Raw genomic sequence first — 20,777 nt, forward strand, 5'->3', positions numbered from 1 at the left:
CATAATGCAGTATTTGGAGCTTGCCATTGAAGCTGTTAGTGGTTAAATTTCATTTTTCAGTGTTTGGTATCAGTAAATGTTAAATTATGTTTAGTCAATTTACACGGAAAGCACATGGAATCACTCCCGTGCATGTGTATCAAGAGCCGAGCAATCGGCAATATTCGACAATCTTCGGTAATCTTCGGCCATCTCCGCCACTGTACGGCAAATGGCCGAATTGTCGCTTAATCCTCCTGCAAAATAGTTCCTAAGTATGCAGTGTTTTCCGAAATATTTAATCACGTTACGGGCATAATGATTGTTGATGTTCACAATCCATGATAAATTAAAAACAATTTGTTGCTAACACGTGTATATGACCAATGTAAAAGTCGCGATAATGTTCGGGTCCTATTGCGGAAGATTTTAATGTGTGACGTCATAGCGTGGGTTTTTTGTTATGCTGCAGCGGCTGGAGAAAAAACAGCAACAGAATATTTATTCTACCGAGATTTTTTGTTTTCTAACTAATTTGCCACAATTTCTTCAGAAGGTGCGTATGAAAATATGTTTATTTGATTGTACATTGATTATTTTAACATTTATTCATATATACTGTTTAGGGAAACTAACGCTTAGTACAGTGACGAAAGTTTTCATGGCGAGATTTTCAAGATGGCGGCCATGAGTCTGATAGTGATAAACAATTAATCAAATTACCTGATCTGTTATGTCTTGTGGAGGCTAAGGTTAAATGTTTAATGCTGTGCAGCCTGAGGGAAATCGTTTCACTGTCACAATTTTTCTGAGATAATAATTGTATAATTGATGATTTTCACTTTGTGTCTACTTACCCACACCATATTGGCACCATTAGCTTGGGTCAGAAGTGTTTACCAGTAAAGGAATAACAGTAAAGGAATAAGGTAGGGTGATTGATGGCCATTTTTGCACATAATGTATGCGTTTCGTCTGAATGCTCTGATTAAGAAATATGAATTGATTCATCTGTAGACTTGGAATCCATAGTGTGCTTAAATCAAAGTTGCGACAACTTTTCTTTGCACTGCTAGATTAAATATTGCTTGCTTTGTTGATGTGGTATTAATTGCATGGTGTTTGACAGTAAAGTTATTAATTGACTTTTTGTTCTAGCTTATTCATAGTCACATTTAGATTTATATTTTATCTGACAATTTCAATACATTGTTGCATATGTGAAGACAAGGTTCCATTATAGTATCTGGCTTTGTTGACGTAGCAGTGGTCGAAATTAGCACAAGCCAAGGACTGGTTAAATGTCTGTCAGGCTTGTTCAAGCGTTTCGTCTGAATATTCTGATTTAAGAAATATTCATACATTTAACCAGTCCTTGGCTTGTGCTAATTTCGACCACTGCTACGTCAACAAAGCCAGATACTACATATTTGAAGTTTCAATTCCTGATTTGTCATATACATAATGTTTCACTTCCTGATTTCAATATATATATGAAGTTTCAATTCCTGATTTCAACATTTATGAAGTTTCAATTCTACAATTGTCATCGAAACAACTGTCATTGAAATTAGGATATTAACAGCAATGGATTCCAAGTCTACAGACAAATCACACAATTATATGAGAACATGTACATCTTACAAAACTGCCATATTTAATGTGCACATAAGCATGAGGGGAATTAAGTCACTGACTTGATGAAGGCATGTCATTGGTTGTAATGAGTGACCAGTGTTGAAATGATGAAGTGAACATCCTCTCAATAGGGGTTGTTACATCACTTAACTATAGTTTAAAGTCCGTGGTTCTATTTCTGTTTACTCTGTACAGTAACTGATTATCAACTGTCAAGATCTGTTTGCCTACAGAAATCAATAAATCGTATTTCTAGTGGTTTCAATTAGTCAACTCGTCATTTATTTCTATGAACGTTTCGTTCATTGTTCATCCATTCTAAACCCATTTTTTAATTTCAATTTATTTACCGTGAGTATCATTATTTTTTTCGTTTAATCGATCATTCTTTCATTCATTCATTTATTAGATCGACATCCACTTGTTCGTTCGTTCGTCCTTTCGTCCTTTCGTTCGTTCGTTCGTTCGTTCGTTCGTTCGTTCCTTCCTTTCGTTCCTTTCGTTCCTTTCTTCCTTCCTTCCTTCCTTCCTTCCTTCCTTCCTTCCTTCCTTCCTTCCTTCCTTCCTTCCTTCCTTCCTTCCTTCCTTCCTTCCTTCCTTCCTTCCTTCCTTCCTTCCTTCCTTCCTTCCTTCCTTCCTTCCTTCCTTCCTTCCTTCCTTCCTTCCTTCCTTCCTTCCCTTCCTTCCTTCCTTCCTTCCTTCCTTCCTTCCTTCCTTCCTTCCTTCCTTCCTTCCTTCCTTCCTTCCTTCCTTCCTTCCTTCCTCCCTCCCTCCCTCCCTCCCTCCCTCCCTCCCTCCCTCCCTCCCTCCCTAAAAAACGTAAATATGTCGTTATACTTTTATTATGACGGTGTTTGAATTCATATGAGTTTATCATTTTATAGGTCATTAAATGTATTGTAATCACGTCCAATACTTAAATGAATACTATTCTATGAAACTTAATCATACTTTGTCCTATGTGATCCTAAACAACAACTCATCGTGTCTCCAAATATTCTGACAGCATGACTGCCCTATATTCTGACAGCATGACTGCCCTTTATTCTGACAGCATGACTGCCCTATATTCTGACAGCATGACTGCCCTATATTCTGACAGCATGACTGCCCTATATTGATTAAATGCCAAAATGTAGTAAATTATCAGACTCAAATATAAGAACAAAAAAATGCTCTATTATGCCTCGAACGTTTTCGTCAAATTGTAGATGTAGAGTCAGGAGGTTTAATGTATTATCACATTTTAAGCTTTGTACAAGTATTTAAATGTGTCATTCACAGATTTAATTATGATTAACGTATATTATATCATTTTTTGGTCGAAAACACCCCTTAAGTATCGAATATTTTCCTGTTCTTTCAAGTGAAGAAGGAAGTTACGTGCTTTGTAGCTATTTGCCAATCTCTTTCACTTCCCTCGTCATAACCCGTGAGATGTTGTGATGTTTATTGATAATAATCCTCACGTAGGCGCAAATTGACGAACCAGGTGATAAGGAGATAATTACATGGGGACGACGATAGCTTTATCGAACTTATACTTTATATGAGCAGTCAAAATAGTGAAGAAACATCAGAAACTGCTTAATAAAGGCATCAGTTTACGTAAAGAACAAAAGTACAAACTGCTGAACCTTGGTCAATAACATATTTAAACTTGTTCACTTTACATGTCAGTAATAAGGACCTTTGGTGTGCAATCATGTTGATCATTCACATTGATTTAAACAAAATATAATAAACCTCATGTTTTCCATTTTCAGAAAACAGACGCACCTGAAGAGTTAGAAGAAGTTAATGTGACCGGGATCTCTGTGGAGGGCCAGGAGACCAGCCTGCTGGTAGATGATGAGGACATTGTCATGGTCCCGACAGAGCTGGTCCTAGCTGCTTGCAGAGAAGGCCAGTCTCCGGAGGGTCTTGCCTCTGAATTGTCTATCACAGTGAAGATCATCCGAAAAGGACGAGAAATCGAGGACCTTTCCATTATTCAGTGATTCAATGATTATACCCATATGATATACATTTCAGAGTGGTATAAATACTTGGAGGCAAGAGAGCACTTTCCTCACGTTCTACTACTGGAAATTGCATTATCATGGAGTGCCCATGCTTCCAAATGGATCGAGACAAAATGTCACAACAAACTACTCGCCCAAAGCCAAAAATGTTATCCTAGGAGCATATATGTCAAAAGCTTGCAATAAAAGCCATTTCCTTTTCTGTTTGTTCATATTAACTACCAAAACCAACATTCATGCAATTCAGCATTACATATGTGGCACATGGAACAGCTCTTTAAAGCTTAATTACATACATAGTCTCAAACAACTGCCTTCAACTCCTTTAAACCACTTCCAATATGCTTCATTTAATTGCATGTATTGCTGTCAGTTTTGTTATTTGCCATAATGTTTTAATCCTCACAGCATTTGCCACTAGACTGTACATGTATATTTCATTCACTCTTATCTTACTTTTCACTGCTTATGCATTTCCATTTTAATGTGCATTGTTGTGCGGAAAAAATCCACTTCTGTTTTTGATGCATTATTTTCTGTACAACATGCACAATGTTACTGCATTTCAGTGTGTATATAATTTCTGTTGCATATGCTTCCATATGGATACCTCGCATGTTCTAGACATCTTATATGTACTTGGTAAATTCATGACATGTCCTAGTTTCCATAAATTCCAATAATTCAAAATTGCATAACTCTTCCTCCACAGGAGGAAGGGTTTGATCTGTACATTAAAATGTACTTGTTTGATCTGTACATTAAAATGTACAGATTCTATTACAGTTTAGTATGTTTTTCACAAGAGTTACTCCATACAAGCAGCTGTGGTCCGTGCAATTGCATTTACAATTACACTGGCATTTCTGTTGAAAGATATCGACTACACATTCCTGGGTGTGTCTCTTGTCCACTGTTTGTTAATATTATGTGCCAAAAAAACCCTCTGACACCCACAGCTGCTTGCACAATACCTTCATCAAGCCCTTCTGTATTAAATCATTACCCATTTTAGTGCTTCTTTTATTACATGTAACTTTAATATGGTCTAAACACTATTGCTACAGGTGTGTCTCTTATCCACTGTTTGTTAATATTATGTGCCAAAAATATAGCTGCTTGCACACGACCTTGATCAAGCCCTTCTGTATTAAATCATTACCCATTTTAATGCTTCTTTTATTACATGTAACTTGAATAAGTCTAAACACTATTGTTACAATTTCTGTACTTCATAAAACATATTTCACACCATCGAAAAATGAGCCTCTATAAAAAAACACACACAATTTTGCATTATACTCTTGGCAAACATGACTATCTGTCCCAACAGCTTACAACATGCATATCATGTTATGTAATTTTCATGAATTTTGTGTCAGTATTGTGCAGAGTTTGAACTGTTCTTCAAGCTTAATTGCATACATTTTGTTCAAACAACTCTGTTCCATACTTAACACCACCTTTTGAATATGCTTCATTAAATTTCATGTATCACTGTCAAGTCTGGCATATTGGCAGACAGTATATGTTTCACTGTGTAAACGAACTTGTCACTTGCTTGTACATATTTCACTCTTTTCTTACTTTACTGCAAATGCATCGATTGTTATGTGCATTGTTGTGCAAAAGAACTTGTCTTCTGTTTTGGTGCATTATCTTTTGTACAACATGCATTATGTTACTGCATTTCAGTGTGTATATAATTTATGTTACAGATTTCTCCACATGTTAAAATCACATGTAATTATTACCAATACTTATATGCACTTAGAACATTTCTGTAATGTACCTTCATTTTGACTTCAGTTTGCATTAATTTCCTATGTTACTTTTAACACTTGCAACCCTCTTGACACATTATGACATACATGCAATAACACTTTCTATTCTAGTGCTACTTCGTATTTTAAACGAGTAACTCAAATTAAATGCTTGTACATTATCAATGCTGTGCTTTGTGCCATTGCATTACTTCTTGTGCATTTACACAATACATGTATCACATTCAATTTGTATATCTCACTGTTTAAACGCATTTGCCACTTGACTGTACATATTTCACTCTTATATTACTTTTTACTGCAAATGCATTTCCATTTTAATGTGCATTGTTGTGCGGAAAAAATCCACTTTTGTTTTGATGGCTTATCTTTTGTACACCATGCATAATGTTACTGCATTTCAGTGTGTATATAATTCCTGTTACATATGCTTCCATATGGATAACTCGCATGTACAACACATCAATTCCTACATGTAATTTAATAGTTACTTCATGCCATGTTTCTTCAATCATTACATCCCATATTTCAAAATTTCAAAACCCATCCTCTATAGTTATGTATTAAAATGTACAGTTTCTCGTAGAGTTTTACTATGTAATTCAAAAGAGTTAATCAATGCTTGGGCATACTTGCTGCTGTGGTCTGTGCCATTGCATTACTGATGCATTTACATTGTCATGTTACATGTTGCTTACAGTTTTCATGTTGATTGATCCAAATCCTGCCAGTGCTTTTTACATCAACTTTAAGCTAATTTGCTCATTGTTCATTGCTTTTTGTTAATTATTTCCTTATGTCGTTAGCCCCATGAAGACTTGCATCATTTCACAAATACTTTCTGTTTAGTCATAGTATTTGCGATTCTATATACTTATGCATGTCCCTTGATCTTAATCTTGTTAAATTGATCTCAACTCTTCAATATTTGTTCCTTTCTTATTGTTGTTAATATTATATCTTTTTACACTTAAAAGCCCACTTGAAGCAACATTTTGTTCTACAAATCATTCTTTCACTGACAGACATGTCAGATACAGCATAACTACACATTTCCTCAACATTGTGTTCCTACAACATGTACCTCAATTTCAACACAAAGTGCAATGCTTATGCTTCCATATATATCACAAACACATGTCATTAATATATGACACTGTCTTTAGTGCTAAATTTTATCACCTATCACATGCTTTGAACAACAGAATATGCCTAGTCAACATCATGTCATAACATAAGTCTTTCAATACCAAGTTACGCCAGCATTGATTTCAGTTTTTCACTTCAATCATATAGGTGCTTTGTTAAGTTTTGTTTTGAAACTTCTTGTTACATTAACATAATGTTATGTTGTATTTCCTCTTAAACCTGCCTACATTCATCATGTACATACTTTTGTTCACTGTTTTGAATAAACATGTAAACAGATCTATTCATGTTCAACTTTCAAAAATCCATTTTTCAGTACATGTTCTTAGAAGCTTATTATGTCTGAGACATATTGTTATTGCCGTGTCCTTCCTTCCGTCTATCCGTCTGTCACACTTTTTCTTGCTCAATAACTGAACAACGTTTGGGCCCAGAAACTTCATACTTGGTATGCAGGCTAGTCATGACCTTATATCAGAAGGTCAAGGTCAAAGTGACCTTGTGAGCTAAAAAATGGTTCCGCTCGATAACTGATGCAGGCTTGGGCTAAGGAACTCCATACTTGGCATGCAGGTTCATCATGCCCAGTGGAAGGTCCCTATTGAAGTTGAGGTCAGTAGGTCTAAAGTCAAGGTCACAGTGGCCTTGAGCAGAAAGATCACAGTGACCTTTAGCTGAAACTTGGTTTCCGTTGATAACTAAAGAATGATTAAGCCCAGGAACTTTATACTTGGTATGCATGATGGGCACGACCAGTAGGATACCCCTAATGGCCTATTGAATATTAGGTCAAAGGTCAAGGTCACGGTGACATTTAGCGTGAAACTGTATCCGCTTATTAACTGAAAAACGCTTGGGCCTTTGAACTTCATACTTAGTATGCAGGTTGGTAATGACAAGTAGAAGACCCCTATTGATTTTGAGGTCAAAAGGTCAAATGTCACCGTGACCTTGTGAGCTTAAAAATGGTTTCCGCTCGATAACCTATGAACACTTGTGCCCTGGAACTCTATACTTGGTATGCAGGTTGGTCATGCCCAGTGGAAGGTCCCTATTGATTTTGAGTTCAAAAGGTTTACTGTCAAGGTAACAGTGACCTTGAGCTGAAAGAACACAATTTAGCTGAAAAATGGTTTCTGCTCCATAACTTAAGAATGCTTGGGCCCAGGAACTTCATACTTGGTATGCATGACCAGTAGATGACCCCTATTGAATATTAGGTCAAAGGTCAAGGTCACGGTGACCTTTAGCTGAAAAATGGTTTCTGCTAAAAACTGAAGAACGCTTGGGCCAAACAACTTCATACTTGATATACAGGTTGGTCATGACCAGAAGATGACCCCAATCAACTTTGAGGTCAGTGGGTCAAAGGTCAAGGTCACTGTGACCTTGAGCTGAATAATGGTTTCCACCACTTAACTGATGAATGCTTAGGTCCAGGAACTTCAATCTTAATATGCAGGTTGGTCAACAATAAATGATCCCTATTTATTTTAAGGTCAGTATAACATAGGTCAAGGTCATGCTGACCTTGAGCTGAAAATGGATTCCGCCCAATAACTGAAGATCTCGTAGGCCTGTTAACTTCTTGGTAAGCAGGTTTGTCATAACAAATATATGGTCCCTATTGATTTCGAGGTCAGTAGATCAAAGTCATGATAAGGTCACGGTGACATTGAGTTAAAAAATGGTTTCTGCTCAATAACTGAAGAACACTTGGTCCTTTGAACGTTATACTTAGTATACAGACTAGTCATGAGCCGTACTGATTTTGAGGTCAGTAAGTCAAATGTCAAGGTCACAGTGACCTTTAACGGAAAAATGGTTTTTCGCTCACCAATGCAAGAATGGCTGAGCCCAGGAACTTCCTTCTTGGTATACATGTTGGTCATGACCAGTAGACAACCGTTATTGATTTTGAGGTCATTACTTTAAAGGTCAATGTGACGGTTACCCTGAAATGATTAACAGTTCTTCAATTTATAAAAATATAACTATTAAACTAGTACATACTTCTATACACCGGTATAATGCTACAATATCATGTCCATCATTAATTATTTCTTACCTACGACCACACAATGGGCGAGACAAGCTTTTTAAAAAAAATGTACTCTCTAATTAGAATTTCAAGCTGCCCGCTTTGCAAGAAAAACATTACTACTTGGAAATTTCCCTCGGCATCTTCTGAGGTACATTTCTTTTACAATAAATGGCCAGAATGACAGCCCCTGATTTACCTCACCTGAGCACAAAGTGCTTATGGTGAGCTTTTGTGACACTCTGTCCAGGGTCCGTCAGTCCGTCCATCAACTTCTGCTTTCAAAACCATCTCCTCCTTTACTACTTGGACAATTTTGATGAAACTTCACAGGAATGTTCTTAGGTGGTGCCTTTTCAAAATTGTCCAAACAAATGAATTCCATGCATAACTGTGGCATATCACTCCGTCTGTCAACAATGGCCTTATACAACTTCTTCTCCAGAACACCTAGACCAACATTCATGAAACTTCACTGGGTGTTCCCTTTTGAAAGCTGTTAACATAAATTAATTCCATGCACAATTCTGGTGGACATTGTGGTCAAATGAAAAAAAAACTGTAATGCTGCTCATTAATTCCAGTGACTCTTAAAATAGTCGAAGGGACAAACAAATAGTCACAGGGAAACAAATCTAACGAGGTCTTCTTCAAAACAACTTGGAAATCATCTATTTATATTAGGGAAATGAACTGTGTTGTTCTTTATCAACGACTAACATTTGTTAGAAACTACTACTCATTTGCACATTAAAAAAACGCTTAACGCATACAGCACTTTCAGTGCTTTGATTAGGCTTGACGATGTGCTCACGAAAACACTCATACATGTAAATAATCTGGTAAATTCAAAGTGAATATGTAAATACAGTACTTGCGATTGCCGAAAAAATAAGTGAAATGAAAGTTGCATAGACTTAATTTATTTCGCCATATTGAAATTTTGAAACAATAACAACGGGCCAACGATTTACGAGAATATTCGTGGCAAAGTAATGGGTGGATTCTGGAAATCATAATAAAAGGAAATGCTTGATATTGCATGAAGTACACTATAAACCTGTTTTTAAATTATTATCACAGGTGTTTTTTTATCTCTTCTGAAAATCGAAATGTTTTTACGACAAACCGTTTTCGCCTGACCAGGAAGTTATAATGGCAAGTGTATGATAGCTTGGCCGCCGCTACATAACGTTTGTTTGCATGTTTTTTTTTATCAAGATTAAGCTGATATGACCCTGAATTTTACATGCAGCTTGCACAAAACAAAATAAATTTGCGCAAACTACTGAACATTCTAAATAGAATAACGAACCGCGAAAAGGTCCAAACTAACATATTATTCACAAAGCATCTTCAAGTCAAACTTGAATTTGGACATGTTGTTGCCTGCAATGACATGCTGCTTTAGTATTGCATTGCAATGATAGGAACATGTTACATATAAACCATCCGGATTCTATCACAACGACGAAGACGATGCTGATGTCAATATAAGTGTAGTATTAACGATGATTGGGTCAGGACGAGAATAAAGCAGTACAATGCACTGCATGCACAGTTGTCCCACGATTGGTCGATGTCACAGTTTGGTTTGAAAGGGACAAGACACCAGATGGTCCCGAGATCGCCAATTACAGTATTTCTTCAAAACAAGCCAATAATTATGAAAACGATCTAGTATTATATTCTAGCCGGAAATACATTATTTTACATGACGAAAGACTTTTTGTTGCTGAGTTGACACGTTTAAAAATAGTGCATAATGGTTTCCCAGTTAATAGTGTGTATACTTAGCATGTGAAAATCACGTGTTTATTCAGATACATATACCATATATATGTAAATTTACTGGGATTTACGTGGCCCAGTATATTTGGGATTGGAAACATACGCAAAAACTGCGAAAGATACATGTGTCGTAAGCGATGTGACACATCAGTAAGTAAGATGTAATGCGTTGTACACAACGATATCAATTTTATGTAGGTTTTGACCAAAAAAATGCAATGGTATCATCAGGTTTCTAGTCCCTTTAAAGGCATTTTGTTCAAATGTAATTTCAAGCCTGAAGTCAGCTTCCAATAGCATCACTTACGTTTTTCGGTTATGTCACATTTTTTCAATAAATGTTGAAATAGAACTTTTATTTAACGTGTGTTGATATTTTATCATTGTTACACGCATTTTGTTTACATTTGACAACGAATTCATTTGTTCGATGGCTGAAACTTTAAAACATGAATAAACTTGTCACTTTAACTAAAGTTCATTATAACTTGTTTTAAGGACCAAACATTAAGCTTTATCATCAGTGCAGTTTGGCTAATTGGATTGGCTGAAAAAACATAATACAGTTAAAGAGACATTTTCTCTCGGAGAATTTCATTTCAGCTCAAGGCTGCGGACATTAAATGCCCACGTGACATATGATAAAACGCCGCGCATTCTGCCTTCAGTTTAAGACCATAACATGATACAGCTAGTGCAATGTCGGATAACAAAAGCAACCCCCTGAAGAAGGTTTTTACCCTGGTCACCTCACCGATATGGGTTCCAGTGGCTGCTGTTGGCGGAATCGTGCACGGGGCTGTTAAGGGTTCGTACAGTACCAATTTACCATAAAAAATAGTTTATTGTTTTGATGTGTTAGTTTCTGTGAGTGAACTTTCCAATTAGAAACATGACATACATTGTTATTGCTGAAATCAATTCAGATTTGAAATTATTTTAAAGTTTATTTCAATCAATATATGCCTTGTTAATTGATATTTTAGGACTTGACAAAGCAAACGATCTCAGTAAAGAGGAGGGTGCGTTGGTTGGCGTCGGGGCAGCCGCTCCGCTTACAGCCTTAGGTATAGTGACCGGACCGTTTACAGGCATCAAAAAGGTCGGGGAGACCATGTGGGGAGACGATGACGACAAATAAATTCCGCTGGCAATAAGGTATGTACAACTGCTTCGATGGATAATTTTGCCCACATATCTTAACATGGAATACCTCTGTTTTGGAATATATAAAAGATGTGTGAAACAACATGCCGATGCGTAAAACAGGCAAATACATGTGTAGATAGCAATGATCAAATACAAACAACCTATCTACTCGTATATAAATTATGTTATTTCTAACTAAGATTACACGACCAAACCATACATTATTTACTTTATAACCAATAGACCTTGTCATATACATGTACAATGTCCATTTGTTAATAGACGCCCTTTTGTTTCAGGCTTCGGGAGGTGGACTGCAGGATATCTGATCTGACAAATCACTAATGTGTTCTACCATGTTCTCGTACAACGTTTTTGTTCTTGTTTTTTTTTGTTCCATTGTTATTATGAAAATAAAGTGATCTCTATTACAACACATTGTCCATTGATGTATACTTCATTGACGTTCTAATCAGAACGACTGACCTTTATTTTTATGGAGGAAATTTATTGTTTAAGTTATCGAAACTTTTATTTTTAGTTTTTTTTATAAGTTGAATAAAAAACGTTGAATAAAAAACGCATCTTGATTTGTGACTAAATTTGTGTTTAATGCAGTTCAGCATCATTATTCACTAAAGTTTATCGTACAATATGCAGCCACCCTTCATTATATGCAGTTCATTATCAATATACACTTAAGGTTTTCGTACAATATTGGTACCTTTTAGTTTTTGTTAATGCAGTTCAATAACAGTTTGCATTGATCATATATGGATACTCTTTATATGATGCAAATTAACATCAATGTATACTGAGGATTATCAATGTCAGCATATGCTTAAAATCCCAGTACCGCTTAGGATAAAGTTATTTGAGAAATAATAAAAGTGCATATATAACTGTGATAAATTCTCAGATGGGAAATACCAAGGAATTCCCTACCTCGACCACTGACTCACTTCATGCTAATAAGGTAGATAAGTAGGTGGCGCATATTGCTTTGCGAACAGTACATGTGCCGTTTCCGCACTCTTTTTGCGGCTTTAAGCTGTTGGAATAACTAAAAAAATACTGAAAATTTTCAAATCAAATTTTACGTGATGAATTAAGCTCCTGTTTCTAAAAAACAGATATGATGCAAGCATTTTCAAATGAAAAATTATCAATGTTATTAAGTGAAAAATGTATTAAGCAACATATTTCGGCATTTAAAAAGTCACGTGATATGCAAATTCGGTAATGACGTTGGGCGCGCTAGATTTATTTTATACTTTCGGTTTTGTTGCATGTTGTTATTGCGATAATTACATGTTTTATCATCCTGTCAAAATATTAAGGGAAGTCATTTGGAAATACCTACAAAAATAAATGCACATCATACTGGAAAAATAAGCTCATCATAAAATAGTTCAATACTAGTTATTACACTTAAGCCCGTCGAACAATATATGGGAACCAAATGTTTGATGCAGTTTAATATCAGTACACACTTATGCGTATTTTGCATTATATGGGTACCACGAAATGGCATAAATATAGCTTACATCGTCCCATCCACAATTTAGTGAAGACAAATTTCGCCACTTTGGTTACCGATCAAGCCCCCGAGTTTTATCACACAAGAACACACATCGCGAAATTTGTGTACCATGCTATGAAACTTAAGCAGATAAATTAAAAACTTTAGCTGCATCTTAGAAATAATCATCTGTACAGTCAACATATTTGGTTTAAATATATTTTGTGTTTTCATTGATACTTTATATACAGTACGTATAGACTAATTTACTAAGCATATTAGCACATAATATATAATTTACACATGTATCTGTCACAATTTACAGTATCATTATCATAATTAAGTATTGTATTCATTTAACATATTTGAATATATGTACATATGTGTTTGTCTTTGCCATAAAATGGTTGTTTTGTAAATGGCAAAAGGCAAATTATGTCGATTCCCAATAAACTTTGAAACTTTGAAATAACAGATTATCATAGGTTTCCTCAAATTTCTGAACTTCATTTCAATCAATGAGGTGGTTTAAACAACTAAGAGATTTGAACAAGAATATTTGTAAATAAACATCATTTTAATGACGAACATATCTGTACTGTATTAATTTGATATTTAACTTTGGTCTTATGTTACATTACTGTGTGCGCATATGAGAAATTATTCATTTTACATGTTTTATATGTAATATGAAAACATTGTTCACAACGCATGCGAGAAAAACAATAGGTTCCCGTACTAAATAGAACCTACATCCATTTGTTTTATTTTACATAACTGCTTTTGTTCCGAAGAATTCAATATAGAGCATTCAATCATGAATGAGGAGCAACTGTAAACTTTTCAGAAAGGGTTTGTTTATTGACTGATGGTTTTAAATTTTAAAAGTATAGAAGTATAGAAAACCATTAACTACGAATGGATTAGCCACTACCAACTGTTTGTTTGAGGCGTATCAATAGTAGAAGGCTAACTCAGATCAGAAATGAGTGTGAGAACGCAACAAAAAACATTTCTCGCATCATGGAATTGATATATACATTATAGTAAGATATATTATATTCAAATCGGAATCATTTTAAAAGCGAATGCACAATGTCTATTAATGAAAGCGATTTATTAAAATTGGAAAATCAGGTTACAGAAATGCAGGACTCTGTCCATGGTAGTGTTACGGGTAATGAAGAAACTGTTCTAAACGGAATAACTGATAAAGAAGCAGAAGATAAGTTTATTGAGTGGTATGAAAATGTGTGTGATGAACGAACCAGGATTTTATCTGAACAGGAGGAGTATAAAGAGCGAATCAAAGAATTCCAAGAAAATGAACACGGTTATCAAAGGCGAATTCGTGACCTTGAATCTAGCAATAGTGAACTGCTTAAAGCATTTGAAGAGGTTCAATCCGAAATTAAAGTACTTAGGAAAAAATTTGAGCCGAGCAGTGAAAACGGAGACAAAATTTTCTCTGAGTCATATCAATCACTGTTGAACGAAAACGCTAAATTGAAAGACGCGGCGAAAGCCGACGAATCAAGAATATCCATTCTCGGAAATGAAGTTTCATTGTTGAGGAACTATGTGAAAACGTTTGAAGAAATTCAAGAGAAAACTGAAATAAAGACCAAGGTTGTGACAAAGTCAAGACGCGGGCTAGTTGTAATAACAGAGTGTGAGCGCCTCAATATGGTAGAAAGTGAAAACAGGCAGCTCAAGTTCTGCAACGAAGAGCTTGAATTAGAAAGTCAGAAAATGAAAAGAAATATTGAATGCTTAGAAAAGAAATTAGAAACTGAAACCGCTGTTAAAAAGCCAGTACTTGCAAAGTCAAAACGTAAAATAGTTGTAAACAAAAACCACGTTCCAACATTTTTACCAAAGTTGTCTCCGAGGTTTTCGATGACATCAAGCACAACCTACGACGAAGACAGCGTATCTGCTCTTTCGACATCGGGACGAGCTTCCTGGCCTGGTTTGACATTTGGACTTACCTATGGGGATATACATTCCAGACAGTCTATGCATCGATATATGTCGAGTGATAACTCAACTAAAACTTCATCAAACTATGACAGTTTAAGGAAATATTTAGTCTGAAGAAAAGTATGCCTCATAACATCAGTGGACGTTGACCTAGTGTATTGTTGTTTCGAATGGTTAGTCAACAGGTTACCACTTGTTCTCTTTGGATTACAACACCGCTTTCTGATCAGTGCATGGTTTTACAATTCGTCTAAATACTTAGAAATCACAAATGCTCTACTTTGCACTATTGAAGATGTATATTATCACGGTCACTATTTTGATGTCCAGATGCAGGAGTATATTTTGTATCAAATATGTAAACATTTTGAAAGTAAGGTTTTTGAAATGATCAAGGGTAAAACGTAGTGTTTTATTGAGTTATTTTCATCTAAAAAAAACGTGTCTAATGAACGTTTTGGTCCACTGTCAACGCCCAATGTATGTTCCTTTAACACGAGATGGTCAATTGTAGGGGGTCACTATAAAGCCCGCTCTATCATTTTATTTGGTCAAACAATTGAACGTGCAAAATTGCGTATAGAGTGAACGATAAATTAAACATTGGTAAATTTCTAAAGCTCAAACAGGGATTGGATACTTACGAACAATATTCGACAGCAAGTGTAGGACATGTTTCCTACTGCCGAGATGCGCAGGTAACTAAATAAATAAAGTATTTGTAAAATCTTCAAAGATGCAGTTGTCAAATAAGTGAATATATACATGTCACCAGTGAGTGTGTATTTAAGTATATTTAAATAAAAAGTTGCCAACATTAAGTGATACCACTAGTAGTGATATCCGTTATGGAAAATCCCACATTATGGTTTGGATATATACCTCGTCATCATATTTAAAGGTTTCAAAAAGAAGAAATAGTTGAAGCACAGCGAAAGATACTGAGGTTATATACGATTGATTTAGCGCAAGTGTATAATCACAATCATAAGGGGTAAAGTGACTGTTTTATACCATTCAATAAATAGCGAACAATTTGAGTACAACGCGCTGTGCACTAACCGTACTGTAGTTATAGATCGGTAACGCCCATTCTACTTGCTACATTTCCGTTATGAGAGATAATGTGTTGACGAGAAAAACAAAAACACTTTCAAATATAGTACAAGAACAACAAAAAAGAAATTATTGTAAACTGATAACGTGGTCCTCAAATGTAATACCAATGCACATCAATATTCCAATGTGTCTTCTTGTTGTGTACATATGTATGCAGTATCCTAATTGTCAATTGCCATTATTTTGCGAGCTCCTGCATAATAGGAGTACCCCTGTTGGTCTCCAAAGAAACCGTTTAGTCACAATCTAAATCATCACCATTTGTCATCATTTATATAATAACATGGCAAGAGTGAATACCGACGGACCGAGTGAACTTACATCGGTTGTAACCAAACATACCTAACAATTATTACGAACGGTTCATGCAGGCAAATCCCGTCAGTAATGCTTTTTACTGTATGTGATCCGGCTGTTTCGTCCTTGCAGGTCATATGCGCTGTCCATCGGTACTCTGATATAACAACATAACAACTGAGACCAAAAAACAACATCTCAATTGCATTTATACAAACGACACTGAAAGACGCTAAAGAATCAACATATTCCATCCCATTAAGTTTGTTATATGCATAAAAGAATACTTTAATTGAATATTACGATACGCATATATTCAATTAAAGTATTCTTGCCACAAGTATGTGATGTGTATGACAAAGAAGAAATTCGTTCAATATTCTTGTTCAAACAGACATTGGTTCACTTAATTTGAAGTCGACATAACGTTATTCGGTAACATTTTGATTATCAATCCACTTATTAACGATTTGTCCCATCCCGGGGCAAAACGGGGACTCAAGACTTCGGTTAGTTCCAGACGTTTTGAATCTTTTCGACAGAGCCGCTGAATCCGTCACACGGGATCTAAGCATGACCGGGTGCTCTACCTCCGAACAGAGACAACCATCCCAGCAATGGGTCTTAACCTCTTGGGTCTTAATATGGTTGACAGTTGTGCCAACAAAAATTGTGTCACACACAATCGACCGGTAATCCATGAGCACGCGTCCGGTATCAGCATACGTAAAAAAACAAGTACATATTGTTGGGTTTATTTTATTTCTCTGCATTTACATCTGATCAGCATCCGCGAAAGTCACTCATTTTGATTCGGACCAAAAGCAGACAGGTTTTGGCTTGAAAAACATAGAAACAGTTGCCCAATTTGTGTTTGCAAGAAAAAACATTTTCATGTTGCAAACTATTCGGAAATCTGTCTTTGATCATTTTTCACTGTACAAGTTCGATTTTCTTCAATAATTTATAGATATAGACTATTATTTCCCTTTTGAAATGCGGATGCGGACAGTGTGCACACGGAATACCGGTCTCGCGGTGTTTCTGAAGCCGCATAGAAATGTTCCTGGCATTAATCAAAATTTGGAGAAAAAAATCCAGTAACAAAAAAACTCTCGTTGCCATGACAACCGATAGAAAAACATACTTGAAACTCTCCTCGCCCGATTTCAAAATAATTTCACAGCTATTATCATTGTTTACTCTTCACCATTATTGATTAGTTGAAGATATGGTCGCAAGAACGCGTGGCTCGTGATACATAGATTTATATTCGAACAGCCTTTAATTGTTTGACCCTACTGTTCAAATTAAAAACAATTAATCTCACAGGTATGTTCCTGTCAATGTTCTCTACACAATGTGCTTAATGATTCCCAATCAAATCTCTGTTTTTCATGGCAACGGAAAGTCAGACCTTAAAATCATCTGCTGTGAAACTATTAGTCGGATTTCAAAATCGTTTCTCAGAAGTGATCGATGCGTAACCCTCAACAAAGATTTCTAAAAGTGAGTTGATTCATTCAACAAAATGTCGCATGGGCTCGTGACCTAATTTAGCATTGATGTATATATGAAAATGGTTGGTTTTCACTCGGAAAATCATTCGAAAATCTTATCTGAATTGATCAAAAAATTAATGCATACAATTATTAATAGCAATCATTCATTCATTCATTATTTTTTCATTTTTTTTGCATTTAATCAGTCAATAATTTTTATTTATTTTTTACCATTTATTTACTAAATAAATCGGTCAGTTAGATATCAAGACTTTTATTTTGGCCAAAGCTAAATGTTTGGCGACTTTTGTGTTAAAGCGATTTAATTTCAGTTTACTTTTAACATTGACATTATTAGAAAATCAACAAGGCATAACGATTTCATTTCAAAAGCATTGTTGAAATGTTTAAAGTTACCGCATTGATTTGTTAAATCTGAATGTAAAAGTTCCATTGTATATTAAAACAAAGGTTTAAAAGACCCTTATGTCAAAACGAAACACGAGCAGTTTCCGATTGCCAGCAATGCCATTACCTTAATACTTCGGAATACTTAGCAATAGCATTCATAATTGTTTTGCAGGATCGAACTATATGTTAAAAGGTGAGCGTTTTCTGTTTGCATTTGCATTCACTATTATCATGGATGTATTGCATTGGTATTATTGATGCCAAGATTCTCTTAAATATGTTTACATATAATTTAAAATAAAAACAAAACTTTTCCTGAAATTCCGCCATGACGCATTAGCTGTTTTATTTACTATAATGAGAATGTTTTCCAGATATGTTCTGTTTGCACTAAAAAGGCCATAAATAACTTAAAGTAACTAAATACATTATGTGTATGTTTACAGAAACTATGAGCTACGAGAAAACAAAAGTCAAGGATCTATATCAGGGCAGCAGTTTCGACAAAGCAGCTTACAATGCATATGAAGCCGTTAAAGCAGAGAGAGATTCATTAAAGGAATCTGAGACACTTTACAAGCGAAAAGTCCTCGCTGTAGAGGAAGACGCTGAAAATTTGTTAAAGTCATACCAAGGCATCTATGCCGAAAACAAGGTCTTGCGAAGCAAAATAGAGCATGGACCAGACGCGTCAAGAATCAAAACGTTTCGGGGCGAGATAAAGCGTTTGGAAGAAAAGGTTACAAGCGTCCGCAGCGAGAATGCAATGCTTACCGACGAGATTGCGAGACTCCAAAAGCAGTTAAGCCAGAATTTAGAAGAAAAGAAAAGAATCGAAGATGCATTCAAAATGGAAAGAGGTTTGCATGAAGATAAAACAAGTAATATAGAAAAGGAAAAGAATGCATTGGAAGAAAGAAATGAAAAGCTTGAAAGGAGTTGTAAGGAGTACGAATTTAGAATTAAACATTACGAGGAAGAGTCTGATGGTTTACTTCACAGATACAAGGAGCTTAAACGAGACAACTTGAAAATGGAAACAAAATTCAAAAAGCAAAAGGACCTTATTGAGGAAGAAGTAAGAGACCTAAAGGAAACTTCAAAAGATATGGCGAAGGAAATAATACAGCTCAAATCAAAACTTGCACGTCTTCAATCCGAATACCAATCTGTTAAGCTTGATTATGAAGCAGCACGAAAACAAATTGAATACCAGAATAAAGAGCTTGAGGTACATAAAACGCAGTCGTCTGTTCTCAAAAGGAATGCAAAGATGACGAATAGGGAGTTCGACACAATCAAAGAAGAATTGAAAACCTATGAAGAAATGTTGGAAGACGAACGTAAATTCGGCTTTGAAACAGTATTCGTCGAAGTAAAGGATCAGAAGAGGAAAGAACGAAAACTTTTGAAAAGAATTGGCGATTTAGAACTACAGAGGGAAGAATTGCAGCGTGAAAACCAATCGTTGGAACAAGGAACGAACGAATGCCGAAGAAGAATGGAATCATCTATATCTGAGTATCAGGCATTGGCCTTCGCTAATTCAAACCTCAAAAGGAGGGTTGAAGTGCTTGAAAATTCTAATTTGGAATTAGACAGACGTAGCAAGTTCATGTTTGATGCCAATAAAAAGGGATTAGTGGTAACTATGGGCAATGAAACCCTGAAGAATGTACAGAAAGAGAAGAGTAATTTATTGGCAAAAGTACGATTCTTGGAAACTGAAAACCGGCGGCTCAGTCGAAGAATTAAAGAGTTGGAGAACGAAAATGATTTCGAGGAAACTACTACAGTGTATTCCTTCAGAACGTCAAAAGGGAAAAGAGACAATATCATTCACGCAGACATGCCTTCCTTAAATGGAGCTGACTTTGTTAAGTCATCATATCGAAAAACAATGAAAGCTTCTTCAAAATCGTTTCCTTCTTCATATTAGGTAGAATATATCAGCAGAAAACGTTCATTATCTTTATCACAATCATTATCATAAGCAGCAACAGCAGTAACAGCAGCAGCAACAATAGAATCATCACCGCCGCCACCACCATCATCATCAGCAGCAGCATCAGCATCAGCATCATCATTATCGTTGTCGTCATCTTCGTTTATTTTCTATATAAAATAAATCCATTTATCACATTCAATTTCTATGTTTGTTGATTTAGTTTTATAGCAGTTTAGCGGCGAATATAAGGCTCATTTTCTTTTCCTTATAATGACCATTTAGAACTAAAAAGAACATGAAATATTAAAAGGTAAAAATGTTACGATCGGTAAATCTAGCTTTTTTCCACTCATTGACATGTAAAACACGACATGATCCTTACTAAACATTAACACAATGAACAGTGAAAACTCAAAGGAAAGTCGAAGTAGCCATACCAT

At 35.6% G+C, this 20,777-nt stretch overlaps 1 protein-coding gene and 1 long non-coding RNA gene across 2 annotated transcripts; both read left to right on the plus strand.

The window, feature by feature from the left end:
• Nucleotides 1–11,054: 11,054 nt before the first annotated feature.
• Nucleotides 11,055–11,989, plus strand: LOC128221428 (uncharacterized). Its single transcript, XR_008258986.1, has 3 exons — nucleotides 11,055–11,214; nucleotides 11,393–11,564; nucleotides 11,855–11,989. It is a non-coding gene; the product is annotated as an uncharacterized LOC128221428 (long non-coding RNA).
• A 6,477-nt stretch (nucleotides 11,990–18,466) lies between these two features.
• LOC128225087 (girdin-like) lies at nucleotides 18,467–20,472 on the plus strand. The gene is made up of 2 exons (XM_052935109.1): nucleotides 18,467–18,582; nucleotides 18,836–20,472. Exons 1-2 carry the CDS (start codon nucleotides 18,573–18,575, stop codon nucleotides 20,326–20,328), a joined length of 1,503 nt encoding a protein of 500 aa, XP_052791069.1. The 5' UTR covers nucleotides 18,467–18,572; the 3' UTR covers nucleotides 20,329–20,472.
• Nucleotides 20,473–20,777: the final 305 nt, after the last annotated feature.

The sequence above is a fragment of the Mya arenaria genome, chromosome 2 (genome assembly GCF_026914265.1).
Source record: "Mya arenaria isolate MELC-2E11 chromosome 2, ASM2691426v1".
NCBI lineage: Eukaryota > Metazoa > Mollusca > Bivalvia > Myida > Myidae > Mya > Mya arenaria.